The 19,813-nt window shown below is 38.8% G+C and overlaps 1 protein-coding gene across 4 annotated transcripts in view; it reads right to left on the reverse strand.

The window, feature by feature from the left end:
- SKAP2 (src kinase associated phosphoprotein 2) overlaps positions 1 to 19,813 on the reverse strand; it is a 149,263-nt gene that overhangs the window by 12,717 nt on the left and 116,733 nt on the right. For 3 of the 4 annotated variants that reach the window (XM_042474651.1, XM_042474653.1, XM_042474652.1), the window contains exon 11: positions 7,487 to 7,599. In XM_042474651.1, the coding sequence (XP_042330585.1) occupies positions 7,487 to 7,599 (113 nt within the window). The remainder of the gene's footprint in view (positions 1 to 7,486; positions 7,600 to 19,813) is intronic. The other variant, XM_042474654.1, reaches the window with a different exon arrangement.

The raw sequence follows: 19,813 nt of genomic DNA on the forward strand, positions 1-19,813 counted from the left end.
GTGAAGTGCAAAGGAATTTGAGTATTTGTAAGGCAATTAATGGCAAGAACAACAAAAACAACACAAATGGAGAAAAGGAGACAGAAAGGAGAGAGTATATTTCTAGATGGCAATTGGTTTCCCTCTTCAGAGACAATGTCAGTTTGCAAAAAATGAAGTGACATGCTGCAAAAGGGGTATGAGGACTTACTACCATCCCCTTTTCCTTATGTGTCATATCTTAATTAGATTGTAAGCCTGAAAGCAAGAAAGTGTTTTGCTGTTGTTTTACTTGAAAAGTGCCATGCACAGTGATGGTGCTATATAAATAGATGATGGTGGTGGTGATGATCCTGATGATAATACAGCCCATATTATTATTTGCTCATCCTTAAGCCATCCAGATGATAATATATGCAGGAAAAAACTTATTTAGGACTCTTCCTTATCAGGTGTTATATGTTCAGTTTTTATTGCCTTTTGAGATCCCCGCCCAAAAAAACCCCCACGCTCAAGTGAAGATTCAACCCAAGTTATAAATGTAATGGGATAGATTTTATTTGGTTCTGGAGGATATGGAAGGTTTAAGTGTATTACTAGAAATCGCTGAAACTTTGGAAATAAAGAATTGAAAATACTGAAAAAAATGTATCTAAATTACAGTAAAGGTGGGGAGAGGCTTTGAATGATGGGATAAAGTGACTAAAATTGTTATTTATTAGGATAAAAGGAAAATCATTACTAATGTTTGATTTTTAATGATATATGAATGAAAGATATAGGAGTAATCTAATATAATTGACTTTTTGAAAAAGAGTGAGGGTAGTTTAAGGATAGTTGTTTTTTCTTGCTTAACCTGCGTTATTTACTTAGATGAAGTGTAATAGTTAAAAGAGGGGTGGGAATTAATGCATGAAATATACCTGCAATGAAGACAGCTGTAAATCATCTCTTTCTTCGTTATTCTGTTAGTTGTCATTTTTTGGTAGGTTATACATAGTTTTGTCTTTTGCAATTTCTTTCTGTTATTTGTATTAATTCAATCTTTATTTTATGTAGTTTTATTCAATAAAAATATATTTTTAAAAAGATAATGTAAAATGCCTTTTCTTCAAGTAGCAGCAGGAGTCTATTTTAGGAAAAGTCAGCTCCTTCTTTGGGGTACGTTTGCACCTCTTCAGAGTCAGTCTTAAGACAAGTGAATAAGCAGTTAGGTTTGTGCTAATGAATAATTATTACTAATATTCTAAGTCTCTAAATCAATGCAAATATATTCAGTTTGTGAGCTTAAGCTATACTATGGCCTGAATAACTTGGGATGATCTGTGGAGGTTGTTGAAAGATGGTAACCAAAGGGGTGGGTTTGATTGCCTTTTCTATCTTTCTAAATTACTGATTCTATGATTCAGATATCTGGTTAAATATCTTTATTATGGTAAATCCTTCTCACAGGACTATAACACTCGGGAATTAACCTGTTCATCAAACATTTCCAACAGTTTGAAATCCCATACCAGAAAGAGAGTTCGTTAGTTCACAGCCATTTTGACAAAATGCCTAAAATGTGTATATTCAGAAAAAAATAGAGAAAGACAATGCAAAATGCAAAAAAAAGGATATCAATTTCAGGGCATGAAGAAAAGACAAAGTCTTACAACTTATTCTTCTTAAGGATGAAAAGAAAATGCTGCTATAATTTGGCCAAATTCAACTAAATCAAAACTGAAAGATTTTCACATCCCAGTAAAGTATCCAAGACAAGGGAGATTATCAGATGGGGGAAAATCAGGTAAGAAAAAGGCATAGATTGTCCCATGAATGGTTTATTGCTGGAGCACTGCTGTTTCTTTGTGGGTTAAGTTCTGGATAAGCGCAATGTGTCTGAAAATCTTCAGTGCGATTGTATGACTTTACCGGGAGTATGCCTTTTATTTCTGCTCCCCCCCATCTGATAATCTCCAAGGAATAATTCTAGAGTAAGTGTGCAACAGGTATCATGTCAGTTATTCTGCTGGGCTGGGCTTCTGGGTATACCACAATGTTAGAGGAAAAACCTTGGTAATATATTACCTCTGTACTACGTATTCTATTTCTACTATTAAAAAATAATAGGACAACACTGAGCACTATTTATGTGTAGTAAAAGCTTTGCAGGTGCTGAAGCAAATTGTTGAGGATATACTTCATTTTTCAGGACAGTTAGCCTTGTACTGGACTGGCATGCGCTGAATTAGAAACAGGAAATAAGTACAGTTACATCCCTACTCTTTGAGGTATGGCAACCTCAATAACCCAGTAATTATTATTTATTGCTCTCAAAATAGGAATGTAGAATTCTGGCTGGCAGGATATCTGGTTGTACAGCAAGTGTTTGAATCCAGATTTCTGTTACAATGAATAAAAAGGTCTGTGAATACATTGAAAGAGAATGCAATAAAATTTATATCAGCCACAAGAACCTCGGTGTTTTTATTATCTGAAATCATCTCATGACAAGATAACCCTAATCCTGCCCATTATTTAGTGTGGGAAACGATGTGCACCTAAACAAAATTCTTACCTCAACAGAAAAGTGCAAATTTATGCTAAATGTTTATGTACTGCTGAACAATCAGTTAATGGATTCATGGATCACAAAATAACAGGATCTGCATTTTACATGGGATGTTTCAGCTAAATCCTGTATCCTTTCTAGAGTGCAGAATGAACTACTAAAATTAAGGTATAAGGCCGCTAAGGGGTCTTTTATTGTCATTCCATCTCAACCTCATCCAATTTAGGCTTTCATTTTAACACCTGGTTTTAAAATGTAGCAAGAAGGAAAGGAAAAAAACCCACATTTTTTGTTTTCAATGATTCTGGCTGGATCCATTTTGAGTGTTATCATCCCAATAAATTTTCAGTGACATATAAAATGTTGATGTTTTATTATGGGGGGTCAGGAACCACAAAATATTAATCTTCCATAAATGCCAGGAAAAAGCAAGTAAGAAAAATAAACAACACACTAAGTAGTTATTCAGAGGTATAGTTCTGGGAAGCAGACCTACAATCATAAATTGAATTATTCTGGAAACATGTGGTGACTGTTTCTCTTTATTATTGTTTTTTCCCCATTCAAACAACAGTAAAGAGCTATAATCTTGGGAACATTTCATTTATAGGAGATATAATGGGTGAGAGTCATTGTGATGCAGTGGTCTGAGTGTTGGACTATGATTCTGGAAGCCAGGGTTTGACTCCCTGCTTAGCCATGAAAGCCTCTGGGTGATCTTGGGCAAGCCACATGCTCTCAGCTTCAGGCAAAGGCAATGGTAAACCTCCTCTGAGCAAATCTTGACAAGAAAGCCCCATGACAGATAGGTCTTAGGGTTGCCATAAGTTAGAAATGACTTGAAGACACACAGCAACAACAACTATATAAGGTACAACTAGAAATATATTTCAATAATCATTTTCATAGGCATATCTCCAGGTTTGGACCTAAAATGTCAAGCAGTCCCAATTGCTGCCGAGAAAATCTTTTTTTTGCACAGTAAAACAGCACTTCATATTAAAGAACATGAAGTTCTGAAATACCGAAATCTACTTAAAACTTATTTATGGCCCATTGACATGAATGCAGTACTCATCACTTATAGAGACTGCTGGACAACTAAATGTGCAAACAGAGCCATAAATTAAAGCTATCCCAAATGTGGTATATGGTCTTTTCAAAACCCATGTAAGAGCCAACTGTTCTGAAGTGGAATTGTTTTCAACACTATGAATATTTCGGGAGAAGGAGGGAGGAGTATATCAAGAGATAGAAAAACACATAGCACAGCTAATGTCTATTTATTTATTTTGGTAGATCCCACCCACAAAGCTGTTATGGATAGGAGTTCCAAGGATATATTTTTCTGCTCCTCTCACTCTACCTGGCACTGCTGTTATTTAAATTTTCTCAGCTGAAATAATGTTTTGTGTCTACACAAGTACTTTATCTTTTAGCTCATGCTGCATTTTTCCTACACCATATAATACTTATGCTTAATTCCTTATCAGCAGAATAGGATTTCCACAGGATTAATGTCAACAAGGATATGATATATGGTTAGAAAGTAATAAGAAATAGCTAAGATCAAGCTGAAGTTGAATTTATGACACCATTTTGGAACCACACACATTAGTGTCTCTCAGCACCTGCATCTCTCATTTGCAACCACTAGATGGTGTAAAAATGTATAAAGAAAAAAGGGCTCAAGGATCAACAAGGCACTATGAAGCTGACGTATTAATTTACAGAGTTGAGAAATATTTGTTCAAGTCATTAAATTTCAGAAGCTCTCAGCTGTATTTTACCTTGAGAGTATATTTAACAAACTCTTTGTCTGGCTAGTAATACCCATTCAGACCATGTACCTTGGAAATCCAAATAGATTATCCCTTGGCATTTTGCTTGCCAAAGCCCTTAAATCCAGTGATGACAGGAAACTTCATTTTGTTTAAAACATTGCAAGAGTCTAACCGACAATAGGCTGAATATTGGCTAAATTTCTTTGCAGCTTTAAAGAAGAAAATGACTGCTGAGCAGAAAATATTCATATATCCAGACGAACTACGACAGACCAAAACCTAAAGCCAAGGACAAATGTACCTTTAAACAAGGTATTAATAGAAGATGGAAACTAAAGGGCCCGAACAGACAGGCCAAAATAAATCTGCTTCGGGTCACTTTGGAGGTATGCTGTTTCAATGACACACACATCTTAAGAGGCCAGAAGCCGTGCCAAAGCTGCACTCAGTCTTTAGGACTGGAGCATGGCTTTGGTGCAGCTTCCGGCCTCTTAGGACGTATCTATCATTTAAACAGCATACCTCCAAAGTGACCCGAAGCAGCTTTATTTTGGCCTGTCTGTTCGGGCCCTAAAGAGACCTAATGCTTTTAGTCTGCCATCAAAAGAACCATGAATTTGAGCATTAAAAAAACAAAATATAATACTGGTACTTGGTAGGGGTAGGTTCAATGGTTTTAGAAATTTAACACAGCACAGGAAATTGCATTCTTTTGTGGATTATTTAGTTAGAAAGGTACAGTAAGGAAGAAATGCAAAATAAAGGATAAGGCACAGTGCCTTGCACACTTCCTTGGGAGTAATCCTTGTTCAGTTCATTGGGAGTAAGAATGTACACAGAATTCCATCAGCTGACTAAAAGTACAGAAGCTGTCTACTGTGTTTAAGAGAGGGGAACATGCTGGGTTTGCACACAGGAGATGGGGCAGATTACATATCTATAACTGTAGTTCTTTTATTGGTCATCTGGGAAGTCAAACTTGGGCATTTCTGCGTCAGCAGAGAAATACCCAATTGGGTGACTCACAGAAACCACAAAGAAGAACTGCATTCAAATTTCTTCTATGGCAGGGACTCTGAGTTAGGATCAGTTCCCTTTCTGTAAAATGGGAACAAGAACAACTGGCTTCATATGGTTGTTATATGGAGATGCCAAGACAAGGCAGAGACTGGGGAAGTTATATTTGGAACTACCAACCACCACTTATGCTGCCTGGGGGATTCTGGGAGTTACAGTTAAAAAAACTTTTCCAAGCCCTCAGATAAAGATTAAGAAAAATAGTGACACTATAAATCATATTTATTTACTGCATTTGGGTTGAAATAGAAGAAAGGCAGATTCTAGCTATATTAGCAAAATGATTTTTTGTATTGTTGGTTCTAGGTACTTTAATATTTCTTTGATGATAAGCACTTTGCATGGTATGTGAGTATCTCAAGAGTAAACACACAACAGTGATTGAATCCAGAGAGCAGTCGCTCAGAATTCTGTTAAGCATCTAGGGCACAGTAGTGGTTAAGTGGCAGGGTGACCCTTTAATTTCTGTACAGTAAGAAATGAAATGTCTTGCACACAACAACAAGTAGCCTTTTTTGTGGAAGCTTCCTTAGAACAGAACTACATGCTGTAATGATTACACAGTATGCAGTTTATGATCATTTTCCTTTTTAATATTTATTGTGTATGGCCCGGTACAGACCGCTGCTTTGCGGCAGCCTGGGGCTGAAATTAGAGCTCAGGAGAGCGGAGCGTCTGGACGCTTCACACTCTCCCAGAGCCATTTCGGGCGTGTGCGCATTCAGACAGCACATGGGTCGATGGCATGCCTTCTGTGCCACATCCAAACAGGGTGGTGCACAAGAACACCACACACTAATGGCACCTTGGCAGTGGCACAAAAACAACCTGCGTTTTGGAGCGGATCGTTGCTGCGCCCATGTGGTTGCCATGGCAATGATCTGGAGAAAGGGGCAGCCTCTGGCCGCCCCTTTCTTCTCATCTGTACAAGCCCTATGGTACCAATCTGCTACTGGGACCATCACTCATGAGTAGGGAGATTTAATCCTTTTCCCCAGCTGATTTTAATTTTAAAACTCCCCCTTCCTAGCAACATGGGAGCTTTAAAGAAATGGGGAGGGATCCTACAATATGGCAACAGAGATTTTTTTTTCTCTCTCTCTCTCTCTCTTTATGTAGGGAAGGAGAATTATGAATAATAATAATAAAAAAGCTTAGATAGTGTTTTATCTTTCCAACAGTACCATGATGTCCCTAGCTCAAATGGGACTATTCTTTTTTACCTGAATGTTAAAAATAGAAAATGTAAATCACATGCTATGTTTTTAAACATAGCTTATAGTCTGAGCTCTAAATGAAACCAACAGCACAATGCTATCAGTGTTTGAAGTGCTACTGAGTTCAGTAGCATTCTCTCTCAAACAGACATAACTATTATCATTGCACAATAATGTCTTAATGTGGTCAATTTGGAGCTTTGTCTCACACTTGCAAAATTGTTTTTGGTGCAGAATTCTACCTTCTTTGGCAAATGTAGAAAATGCACTTATAATACATCATACCAAAATCCACAAAACAGTGATACCTTTATTTCTTCATTTTGGTTGTCCCAATAAAGGTATCACTGTTTTGTGGGTTTTGGATGTTACTGTACATTAGCTCATACCATTTTGCTGGAAAAAAGCCAATACAGTGAACTGAACATTAGCCAAATCAATCAAAACACACAAATGAAGACAACCCAGAGCGCTTTCGAGACCAAACTGTGATATGCAAGAATATTCAACAATCAGCAGATACAAGACATATCAAGGAAGAGGAATAAACACACATACACACTAAGTAGCTGACAAGGCTATACATGCAATGGACTCATTGTTTCAGAGGGAAGTTACACAGCAGCAAATAGCTAAAATTCTAAGTACAGATAAACAAGACTTAAAGACGATTCCTGTTGCACAATAACACTGCAAATGTGATTACATTCAATTGACAAAATAATTAATGTGAAAGGAACTTTGGATTGAATGTGGATGATGTAAAGGAAATGTCAATTTCCCTTCACCCTCAAAGACTGCTTGCTGATGTTGCTGCTGCTTTTAAAATTTCAACTCTCTCCTCTCACCTATCTATTCTCTGTAGGATACAGTACCTTGCTGAGAATGTAGATAATGTCGCCACGTTTGAATGTCAGCTCATCAGGAACATCTCCGGTACAGTCCCACAAACCTTGATAGAAATTAACATAATCGGTTTTTTTATTGCCTGGGGGAAGGAAAAGGTGCATACATTAGATTTGTCAGCATATGTGATTGGGGGCTTTGTTATCAATGATACAAACACAATGCCACTCAAACCAGAGCTGCTGAAGGACACTTTCCAACTTATCTTCTTTTAAAATTAGGAAGCTGCTCCCCCACCAGTTCTTCAGGCAAGTGCTACAGAAAGGATGAAAAACAAGTTCTACTCCATGAAGCCTTCAAACCTGTTTCTCATAACATGTGGCTACAAGTTTTCATAGTACTGTGAAAAACTGTACACTGAAGCTCTATATCAAGCAACACACATTCACATACATATAAACACACAAAACTGCAGTTGACATTAAGAAAGCCTCTGATCACAGGGACAAGGAAGCATCTAGGAAGAAAAATAATTGTTTGGAAAAACGCTTCCCTTTTTGGGAACTAATGGCAAAATTCAGCTGCATCTGTGGAGATAACTTTGCTGAAGCTGCATATTTTCTTCATACATATGTATATATTGTGTCATCATCAGTTTGGGACATTACGTTCTGACTAAATATGCAACACACACTGTTGCCATAAACTCATTCTTCTAAGAACATAAGCACAATGAATGTGCTGCGCTGAAACTGCTATACAGACCATTAACTGATTGATTATTTTAGCACTATAAATGCTTTGTCATATGCGTACCACACATAGAAGTAGCTACTGGAGCACTGAACTCAACACAGTTGCTATACGCTGAAAGCTTCTATGCACACGCCAAACTGTTTCCTCTTTTCCATTTCATAAGAAGAAGCCCAGGAAGAAGACAAGCCACCCCAATGAGAGAAACAGCTGCATTATGTTCCTGAGAAGCAGACTAGATGCAAATGTACGAAAATGCTACTTATTAGTGTGGCGATAAAAGTCCCAAATTTGACTGCATCTTTGTTGTGTTACAGGAGACACCAATCTGCCATACTGCTAATCTACAAAACATGCTAGTGATGTTTTCAAGTCACTGGAATTCCATAACAGTGAGCCCTTAGACTCTGCTGGGGTTTGGTTCCAAAGACCCACTCACTCCTGCGTGGATACCAAAATTCATGAATGCTCAAGTCCCATTATATACAATGGTGTAGTAAAATGGTGTCCCTTATATAAAATGGCAAAATCAAGGTTTGCTTTTTGGAATTTTTTTAGCGGGGAAGGGGAGAATATTTTCCAGTTGTGGATAGTTGAATATGTGGCTGCAGAATACGGAGGGCTGACTATATATGTATAGTTCAACATTAAATTGCCTAATTATTATTTTTCATCTATAAAATGCTCACCAAATGCAAGATTGATAATGTCCTTCAGCAAATAATATATTCTTTCAGTTACAATGATGAAAGGTCAATTATCTCTTATCCAGAAATCTGAAATACTCCAAAATCCAAAATTGTCCACATAGGTGGCTGTAATAGTGACATTTTAGCTTCCTGATGGTTCAGTGTATACAAACTTTGTTTCAGGCACAAAATTATTAAAATATTATAGTTTTTTGTGGGGTTTTCGGGCTATATGACCATGTTCTGGAAGAGTTGCTTCCTGATGTTTCGCCAGCATCTGTGCCTGGCATCTTCAGAGAATGCTTGCCTGGAAAGGAGTTGGCTATGTTTATACTTTGTGTGTAAAATAATGTGTATAAAACTGCCTTCAGGCTATGTGTATAAGGTGTATATGAACTATAAATGAATTTCATGTTCAGACTTGGGTCCCAACTCCAAGATATCTCATTATGTATACGGTAGTATTCCAAAATAATTTTAAAAATTCAAAATCCAAAACATTTCTGGTTACAAGCATTTCAAATAAGGGATACTTAATCTGTATTTATCCACATCAGAGCTTCCAAAAATTCTATTGTAAGGTAACATACAGATGCTCTCCAGTACTACATGCATTCACCATAGTTCATGGAAACAAATCAGGGATGGGGAACTTGTGTTGTTCCCATGGTCTTTCACCACTGACTATGTTAGCTAGGCTTGATGAGACTTGCAGTAAACAACATTTGGAGGGCTACACTGTCATAGGTGGATGTTTCACTAATCTGTTATAAGCACAAGGCAAAATGTATAGTTTCACAGCATGTCCTGAATACTTTACCCTTTTTAAACAGAAGCATCCTAACTTCCATTGTACAACACTAGAGGGCACTCAGGATGGAAGTATGGTTCTGTGCCTGTAGCTTTTATTTTTGGCCATTTCTTTTCTTCTTTGTTTTAAGCAATAATTCATTAGGAGACATTAATAGCTTACAAACGTAAGGAAAATCTGCTTCATGTAATCTAGTCTCCATCCTACCACGCAAACACTTCGGCTATGATAAAGTAAGTATCTCAAAAATAAGGCGGTTTGTTCAATAATGCCAATATTTATTATCTTGCATTTTATTCACTGCCAATAGTCTCTGCAATATGCAGAAGGATTCTGGAAACAGCTGAAACAAAACTTAAAAAGATAGAAAGATCTGTCTTTAACAACTTTGCAGGTTGGACTGCAGTTCCCATAATCCTTTGTCATTAGCTATGATGGATAGGCTTGAGGGGGGTTGCAAGCTACAGAAACTGAAGACTGAGTTGCCCACCTCTGCTGTAAAGGTAAGGGGACAAGACAGGAAACTAAGGCAGAAACTGTGAGCAATTCTACTGGGATATTTCCAAAAAACATCACCTGTGCAATGCAACATTTCCCTCTCTGTGGTATTGTTCAATGCACTTTCATTAGCTGAAATAAGGATGACACCCCAAGGAGCTGCGTGTTCTACCACTTTGGATATTTTCACACACTCCAAGATTAAACAGATGGGTCTCTTTAGTCCAAAACACTGTAGAAATAATGCAGTTTGAGGCTAGTTTAACTACCCTGGCTCAGTGCTATGGAATTCTAGGAACTGTCATTTTGTGAGACATTTATTAGAGAGCTCTGGTCACAATAAACTACAGTTCCCAGGATCCCATAGCTCTGAGCCAGGACAGTTAAAGTGGCCTCAAACTGGATTATTTCTGCAGTATGTTTTAGACCTTTTTGTCTAAGAAGTTCTACCAGGCTGTGAGATTCTATGGCTGAGATTCTACAGAGCTTGTGCACTCTGCTGAAGTCCAGCCAAAGAATCTGGCTCTGTCCAGAGGTATCTTATCACTTCAATGGTAGGCTTTGCAAGGGACCTCAGAGACAAGCCATTACAAAATGAGTGTCTTAGTAAATTACTGTTGTTGAATGTCTTCAAGTAATTTCTAACTTATGGTGAGCCCATCACGGGGTTCCTAGGGAAGATTGTTCAGAGAGAGTTTGCCTTGGCCTTCCTCTGAGGTTGAGAAAGTGTCATGCTGTGGGTTTCCATGGCCTAGTGGGGATTCAAACCCTGTCTCCCTGTGTCCTAGTCCAACACTGAAACCACTACACCACATTGGCTCTCTTAAGAAATCACCTATAATTTTTCAACAGGCAACTGGACAAAGCTGCTCACTATTGAGTAGCATGTGACCTTCTCCCCCCTCTCCCTCCCCACTTGCCACATTGCTCTCTGCCATGGCTGTCCTTCAAGAGAGGTCTATGACATCTCCCTGCATGAACAACATAAATGTCCAACAGTTGGAACAACTGGATTGTGAAAGTACAATGCCCTTATAAGTTCCATGCATGGCATTTTCACATGCTGGGTTCTATACAATTGTAGTACGATTTAAAGCAATAATTTTAACATTACTTTTTAATTGAATAGGGGGAAGGTACTAAATAAATATGATGTGTCTGGATTAACTCCCAGTTAGGAGAATAAACACAATGCATTTCCAATGTACAACATACATTATCACAAACATTTCATTAAGCCTGAATCCTACTGCATGCCCAGTGCATTATAAATGCAAATAGATTCCTACAATGTGTACTTCCTTAGTACTCTAGCTCAAGAAATTACTCTAGTATAGTAACTGGTATGCAGCTTCACAACCAGTGCATCTAATATATATCTTTTAACAGTGAGCTTTTGGTGAATCTCCATATTTGGGGAATATAACACAACTTGACCTACTTTCATTTTGCTAACCTTCCTCTGTTGCTCATCTTGCGTCCATTGTTAGACTTCAAACTCCCACTTTGAGATTTGGACCTGTCCTCTCATTCTTTATAAATGTGGATAGCTGGCACTATGGAGTGTTTGAAAAAGTTGCTTTCTTGGGCTAAAATACACAGAATCCCCCAGTACATAAGGGAAATTCTGGAAGTTATAGAGGTTTGGTGCTATACAGAATGTCTAATGCACTTCCATCACTTCACAAAGGCACAAAACTACATTCTGAAGTCCAATCTTCATTGAAATGTATTGCTAATACAGTAATCTGAAATTAAATAGTTGAAGAAAAGCCTTTAAAGCCTTTACAATGTAGACTTAAAAAGATCCACCAGATTTTCCACTGCACAAAATACGTTTCTTTGGGAATTCCTGGTTGGGTGTCACTTGTGACATATTAAACTAATATTAGTTGAAGAATTATTGGGATACAGATAGATACTAAAAACAGTCCCTGAGCAGAATGACACAAACAGGGGTCTTGACTCCTTTATAATAATCTAACAATCAAGCTGACATTTCTAACTGATTTCCATTTCAAATCAAAGTGGCTTATTCCTTAGCAGACAGGCATATGTTTGCAACCTACAACCCTTCTTATTATTGTTACACAATATATTTATGCAGTGCAAGATTACATTTATCAGTAAGGTTACATTGGATTCCATGGTTGTGCAACTGATTGCACAACAAGTTCCAATTCCTTGAGCAATAATCAATTAGTTTCCCAGCCAGCAAGAAAATGGCAGGGCTTGGGTGTGTTTGTGTCTGCATTACAGGCTGTACTTCTGAAAAATTACAACCGCAACTATTTTTAGCTAGCATAATGTCCCAACATGATTTTAGTCTAAATATTATTTCCACTCACTATTGGCCTATTGTATTTCCTCCTAGCCAAACCTAAATTGCATGAGCCAAAGGAAGGATGCTATTTATTTGTAGACAACTGCCCAAGAAATGAGATCTGGCACATAGAACACAGAACATCTCTTAATCCAGAAGTTCTTACCCATGAACTGTGAGGAGCAGAAGCAGGGAATATCAGATGCAGTAGCATCTGCATCACTTTTCCACACACTTTGCTGTACAATTACTGTAGAGGTAAATTAGACATGACTCACTTAGACAACAACAACAACAACAACAACAACATAACAGTAGATTCAAGATCCCTTACTTGACATAGGACAGTAATGCTGGAAAACAAATTTAAACCTACTTGTTTTCCCAAAGGAAAGGTACCTACATTAACGCTGGCATGCTTTGCATGGTTAAGCAAAGAGCAGCTTTGGAAGAAAACTGTGAAAATGGTGCAAGGGAAAGAGTTAGGCCCCATCCTCTAGTACTGCTGATCTTAATGATCTTTAAAATAAAACTGCAGGAAATCCTGTTTAAGGATCACTTATGGTAGTGAAGTTCAGCTTCAGGCTCTGAGAAGAAAGACAGGCTAAATAGATGGGAGGAGGAATAAACAACTCTTTCCTGACTCAGAAATATTTCTACTCATGTGTAGCTATTGGGGAGGGGGGTTGACCACATTACCCTACTTAATGAAATTTTCCTTCAGTCCTAAATTTCCAGCATTACAGAGAGTGAGACAACTAAAAATCATTCACACACATAACTGTTCTATTTGCTGTAAACACATTCTCTTGGTAACGTTGCCTGCCCCTTCTCATTGGATGTTGAAACTGTATTTCTAAATGCTCAGCAGAAGTTGGAAGTTACTAACATGCTAGAAATTTGAGGACTGAAGGAAAATTTCCTTTGGAGAGGATGCATATCTCGTTTAAAGGAGCAGCAACATTCTCATTTTCTATCCCCCCCTCCCCATAACTATATCTCAGTTTCTACTGCATCTTCCCCAAAATGGATTGCTTTAACACATCAATATTAACTAACCACTGTAAAGATCTGAAAGACCTGTATCACATTACCCAACCCTTTGAAAATTTAGAGCAAGAGTCATGAGTTGCATCTAAAAAGACACCATACACCTCACTTACTTAAAGCCAAAGCATAGGGAAATTTGGGTTTATTAGTCTAATGTACATTTGTTGTTGTTGTTTTTGTGTGCCTTCAAGTCATCTCTGATTTATGGCAACCCTAAGCCAAGCCTATCATGGGTTCTTTTTTTGGCAAGATATGTTCAGAGGAGGTTTGCCACTGTCTGAGGCTGTGAGTGTGCGACTTGCCCAAGTTCACCCAATAGATTTCATGGTCACCCTGGGAATCAAACCCTGGTCTCCAGAGTTGTAGTCCAACACTTTAACCAGCACTGGCAGCAGCTCTCACTGCTGCTTTATAATACTGAAAGTTTTACCATTCCATATTTATACTATCATTTATTTAAAGTGCAGCAGATATGCAGTATGACACTTTAAAATGATTTTGCTTATGAGACACTGAAAATTAGCAGTGAAACAGTGCATTTTTAACACTGCTCCTTGCAACACAATCATCTTTACTAGGAGAAAGATAGCAGGAAATTTACTTAGAAGAGTGTGAAAGCTATTCTCCGTAAACCAAATTCTACCAGAGTTCCAGACAGCATGTCTTGCCAAAAACTGAAGATAAAATGTGTCACAATCCCCCATGTATGTGAGGTGGTAGCTATGGGACTTTTCTGAATTACAGATTCTACTTTAACAACACCGTACAGTCCTGGTCAGAAATACATGCCATTGAGCTGAATGAGACTTTTCCCCAGTAACTGTATATAGGATTGCACCCTCAAATACTTGGCCATGGAAATAAGGGAGGCAAAGAGAAGAAAAAATGTGTACTAGAAATCTCTCTATGTGTTATTGTTGAAGGAAAACATTTTAATGTGAAAAACATCTTTCATTCTTTAGTAAGGTTAGAAGAAGTTCATGTCATGTGATCTCCACTAAGGCAGAAATACTCTTGGTCACCTCACTAACCTTACATAACAAATACACTTCTAGCCTTACACGTTTAACTGTTCAGAGAAGTGTGAAAGCTATTTCTTGAAATGAATTTCACATCAAGGGATCATTATTTGGGTGCTTTTGTTTCAAGGATATTGTATGAAGCCTACTTAAATTTACCAGTTACCTCATAAAAATTTAAGACCGTGCTAACAAAGAAAAACATTTGTATTTTACAATGGGGACAGGTCACTTCTTTCAACATAGAATGTGTTGGAAACATGAGCTAGGTTGTATATTATTTATATGCAAGTGCTGTAATTTGCATAGGATTTGCATGAACACCAGACCACAGCTGTTGGGGAGAAATGGCCAATCTGAAGTACTTGTGCAATCTCTGACGGAGGGACACTCTGAGGATGTTTGAAAGTCAGAAGCACTCAAGAAAGATTAAGAAGACTCAATGATGGCTAGAAGGCTGTGCAGTAAAATAAAAATTGCTTCGATATATTCAAATGGACTCTTTCCCTGTGTTGAAGGGCAAAAATATTTGAAGATTTTTAGTTTGGGGAGAGGGGTGTCTGCAGTTGTGAATGTTAAGGAAAATGCAACATGGGATATACAGTCAAAGAAATAAAACATGTATGTAAGAGTCAGTATGATTAAGAAGCCACACAGGTGTAAAAGGTAATGTAATTTAGCAGTCCTAAATGCCAAGGACAGAAATGTAGAGAGTATAATTGAAAACACCTGAGAATTGTTAAGTGGACAAGGTGAGATGATGAAATCATTAATTATGGGCTGAACTATGAGAATCAATGAAAATGAATGCACATGCCCACTGGGTGGAAACTGACAAGAGTGGGTGGTGTTTTCCAATGGCTATAATAATTGTTATGAATCCCAATGTATTTTGTGGGTAGTTGTGGAGTAGAGTGAGTAGTTGTTGGATAGTTGTGGATAGTAGAATAAAGTAGATCTTTTATATAAGACTACTGAGTTGTCTGGTGTCTTGACTGAAGATACAAGAGCCAGCTGGATCCTGGAGAAGTGTGGAGACTTCTGTGGAGCAAGAGTGAGAAGGCTTGGAGAGTTTGTCAGGGTCTTCAGCCTATTCTCTGAAACTCTGCTGCTTTAGAGCAAAGCTTTAACCACTGGCCAAAACTGGTCAGCGCCGGTGCATAACAAGGTGGTGAGTTAGAGCCAGAGGTGAAGAGCTACAACTCCCATCATCCCTGACAGTGAATTGTATGGCGGGAAGGGAGAGTGTGTCTCAAGACTGGCCCAAGATATTTTGCTGCTAAAGCTAAAGATATGAGGATATTCCCTGCCCCCCCCCCACACACACACACAATGATTAGAGAGCAGACTAGAGACTGATGATAGGATACCATCCAACAGTGCAACTGAAGACAACAGACTAGATTAGGGAAGACAAGGCAAGCCATATAGTAGACATGTTCTGTCCACTCCTTGATATTCAGCTTCTCCTGGTGGAGGTGTCCACTTCAGTCTGCCTGTAGGACCAACCGAGATAGTAGTGACTAAGTGAAGCGGAGTCATGGCAAAAGTTTACAAAATCATGCATGATAGGGGGAAAAGTTGATAGAGAGAACCCCCCACACCCCATAATGGCAAAATCTGGGGTGATAAAATGAAATAGACCGACATTAGGAATTGTGTCATATATTTGCTGTGCACAATGCTTGATAAGCATATCAAAAAGTTAGATGATGGCCACCAGCTTAGATTGTGTGTGCATGTGCGTGTGCGCATACACACACAGCCTGCCTGCCTCAACCGTGAACTTGCCATCCACAGATTTCAGCATCTGCATATGTCAAGCCCACTTGGCCCTAATGGCAGCATGACCATATTTTTGGCATCCATGGGGAGTGAGCTGGATACTAAGGGCCAACTGTGTGGGTGGTGGTGGTGGGACCAAGCCTGGATAGTTCATTAGCAGTTAGTGATCTCAATCCAGACATAAAAGATAAATCCTAATTGCCTCAAAAAACAAAAACAAAACAAGACAAAAAACCCACAGTTTTTTGTGGGTTTTTCAAGCTATGATAACGTGTTCTAGAAGAGTTTATTACTGATGTGTCGCCAGCAGCTGTGGCTGGCATCTTCAGAGAAAAACAAAACAAAACACCAAGGGTTACAAAGGACAGATTGCATCCAAATCTACCATATTTCTCCCTATTTCTCTTTCTTTTTGTTAACTGCCCTCCAGTCGATTTTGAAGCATGGATGAGACGCTGCCAAGAACCTCTGTCCTCTACTGCTCTGCTTAGTTCCTGTAAACTCTTACCCATGCCCTCCTTAATGAAGTTCATCCATCTAGCATGCAGCCTTCCTCTCTTTCTACTTCTCTCCACCTTTCCTAGCATTATTGTTGTTTTCCAATGAGTCATGCCTTCCCATGATGTGTCTGAAGTACAACAGCATCAGTTTTGTCATCTTGGCTTCCAGGGTGATTTCTAGCTTGATCTGCTCTGGGACCCATTTGTTTGTCTTTTTGACTGTCCACAGGATCCTCAACACTCTTCTCCAGCACCACATCTCAAATTAATTGATTTTCTTCCTATTTTCTTTCTTAACTATCTAGTGGGGTGTACAGACTGGCACTTTGTGCCAGCCTGTACGCCTGGTGAGGGTTGAGCATCTGCACACTCCAAGCCCTCACCGCGCCACCCAGGCTCCATCTTGGTGTATGCCTTTTCACATGGCATGTGCCATGATGACACATGCCGGGCGGACGGAACATCATCATGGCATGCCAGCGCGCCTATGGTGCCCCTTCCAGGATGCAAACATTCCAGAGGATGTGGTGTGTGGTTGCCGCGGCCTCCATTTGGGACAAACAAGGGCGGCATTCAGATGCCCATTTGTAGAGGTCCTAGCTCTTACATCCATACATGGTAAGAGGGAGTACAATGGCTTGTATGATTCTAAATTTTGTGCTCTGTTATATATCTTTGCATTTTACAATCTTTTCTAGTTCTTTGATAGCCACTCTCTCCATTCTTAATCTTCTTCTGATTTCCTGGCCTCAGTCCCCCTTTCTATCAATGTTTGATGCCAGATATTAGAACTTTTTTACTACTTCTATTTCTTCATTTTCTAAGTTGAATTTGTCTCAGTGGTCACTATTTTTGTTTTATTTATGTTCAACAGTAAGCCTGACGTTGCACTTTCTTCCTTGATTTTCCTTAGTAGTTGTTCCAGGTCTGGGAGGTTTTCTGCTAGTACTGTGGTGTCGTCTGCATATCTTAAATTGTTGATATTCCTTCCTCCTATTTTCATTCTTCCTTCTTTTGTGTTCAAGCCTGTTTTACTTACAATATGTTCTGCATATGTTAAAAAGGTAGGGTGATAAGATGCAGCCTTGTCTGACCCCTTTGCTAACTAGGAACCATTCTGTTTTTCTGTTTTCTATTCTGATAGTAGCCTCTTGTTCTAAGTACAGATTTCTTTTCAGGACTATGAGATGTGTTGGCACTCCCATATCTTTAAGGACATTCCATAGCCTTTCATGATCTATGCCATCAAAGGCTTTGCTATAGACTATAAAGCACATGCTGATTTTCCTTTGGAATCCTCTGGTGTGCTCCATTAGCCATTGTATGTTTACAATGTGGTCCCTAGTGCCTCTTCTTTTCCTGAAACCCTCTTGGACCTTTGGGATTTCTCTCTCCATGTACAGCTGGAGCCTATGTTGCAGACTTTTGAGCATAATTTTGCTTGTATGGGAGACTGGTGCTATGGGCCTATAGTTGCTGCAGTCCTTTGTGTGTCCTTTTTTGTGGATGGGGATGTATATTGATAGTTTCCAATCTGTTGGCCATTGTTTGGCTTTCTATATCTGTAGACATATGTTGGTTAGCACTCGAGTTGACTCTGTCAATGTGAGTTGCAGCGGTTTGATTGGAATATCATTTGTTCCTGGTGATATGGTTTTTTTTTTGTTTGTTTTTTTTGCCATTTCTCTTATTGCTGCTTCCACCTCACTTTTTAGAATTTAAAAAAAATCTATCGTTGGTCCTTCTTATCCATGGATTTTTTAACCACAGCCTCCATGGCTTGAAAATATTTTTTTTAAAAGTATAAATTCTAAATAGCAAACCTTGATTTTGACATTTGATATAAGGGACATCATTTTGCTATACCATTGTATTTAATGAGACTTGAGCATCCATAGATTTTGTCATCCATGGGGGATTCTGGAACCAAACCCCAGCGGATAACAAGGACACACTGTATTTCTCTACTGTACTTAAATTCTCTGCCTGTATGAAATCTTAACCTATACTGTTCATCTAAGAATTTTGAACATTATTGGTTTTCACTATAATAAATAAGCAAAGAAATAAAAGGCTACAGGCAGTTTGCATGGCCTAGCACAGGATGAGAAAAATTAGAAATTATTGAACTATAGTTTCCAGGGGGACAGCCAGCATGGCATAGTGGTTTGAAAGTTGGATTACGACTCTGGAGACCAGGGTTTGATTTCCTGCTCAGTCATGGAACCCATTGGGTGACCTTGGGCAAGTCAAATCTTCTCAGCCTCAGAGGATGGCAATGGCAAACCTCCTCTGAATAAATCTTGCCAAGAAAACCCCATCACAGGGTTGCCATAAGTTGGAAATGACTTGAAGGCACACAACACACCCATACACACAGTTTCCAGCTGGCTGTACTGGCAAGAACTGATCGAAGCTGCAGACCAACAACATCGGGAGGGTTACAGGATTCCCACTCCTGGCCTAATGCAATCTTCATTTAAAGAGAGTGCTGTTTTATAATTAGCTAGATCTTCAAGTTTGTTACTACTTGAATCCTACACACACTCACAAGGGAATATGTTCTATTGCATTCAGTTTGTGTTTCTTGACTAAACATGCATAGGATAGGGACAGAAGTACTTTCTGGTTTGGGGGCCGAGAAAAGATGTTACTACCCAGTTATGGTAGGCTTGAAATGGGTTAGACAAGTACTGGAGCCGCTGGGGCATATCTCTAGGTGCTGGAAAGCTTCCATGACTCCACTGCCAAGATTATACTGAGAAAAGTTATTTAGCCCTTGTTTTGCAAAGGACCAACCTTCAGAGGAACATCTGATGACTCAAACCTTTGTTTCCTCTGCAACAAACGCAAACTTAAACTGACTACAACAACCTGTTCGCATAAGTTTCCTGTGAGAGGCTGGAAATGGGGCCTGTTTCCTTTCTA

Source organism: Sceloporus undulatus, chromosome 6 (assembly GCF_019175285.1).
Source record: "Sceloporus undulatus isolate JIND9_A2432 ecotype Alabama chromosome 6, SceUnd_v1.1, whole genome shotgun sequence".
Taxonomy (NCBI): Eukaryota; Metazoa; Chordata; class Lepidosauria; order Squamata; family Phrynosomatidae; genus Sceloporus; species Sceloporus undulatus.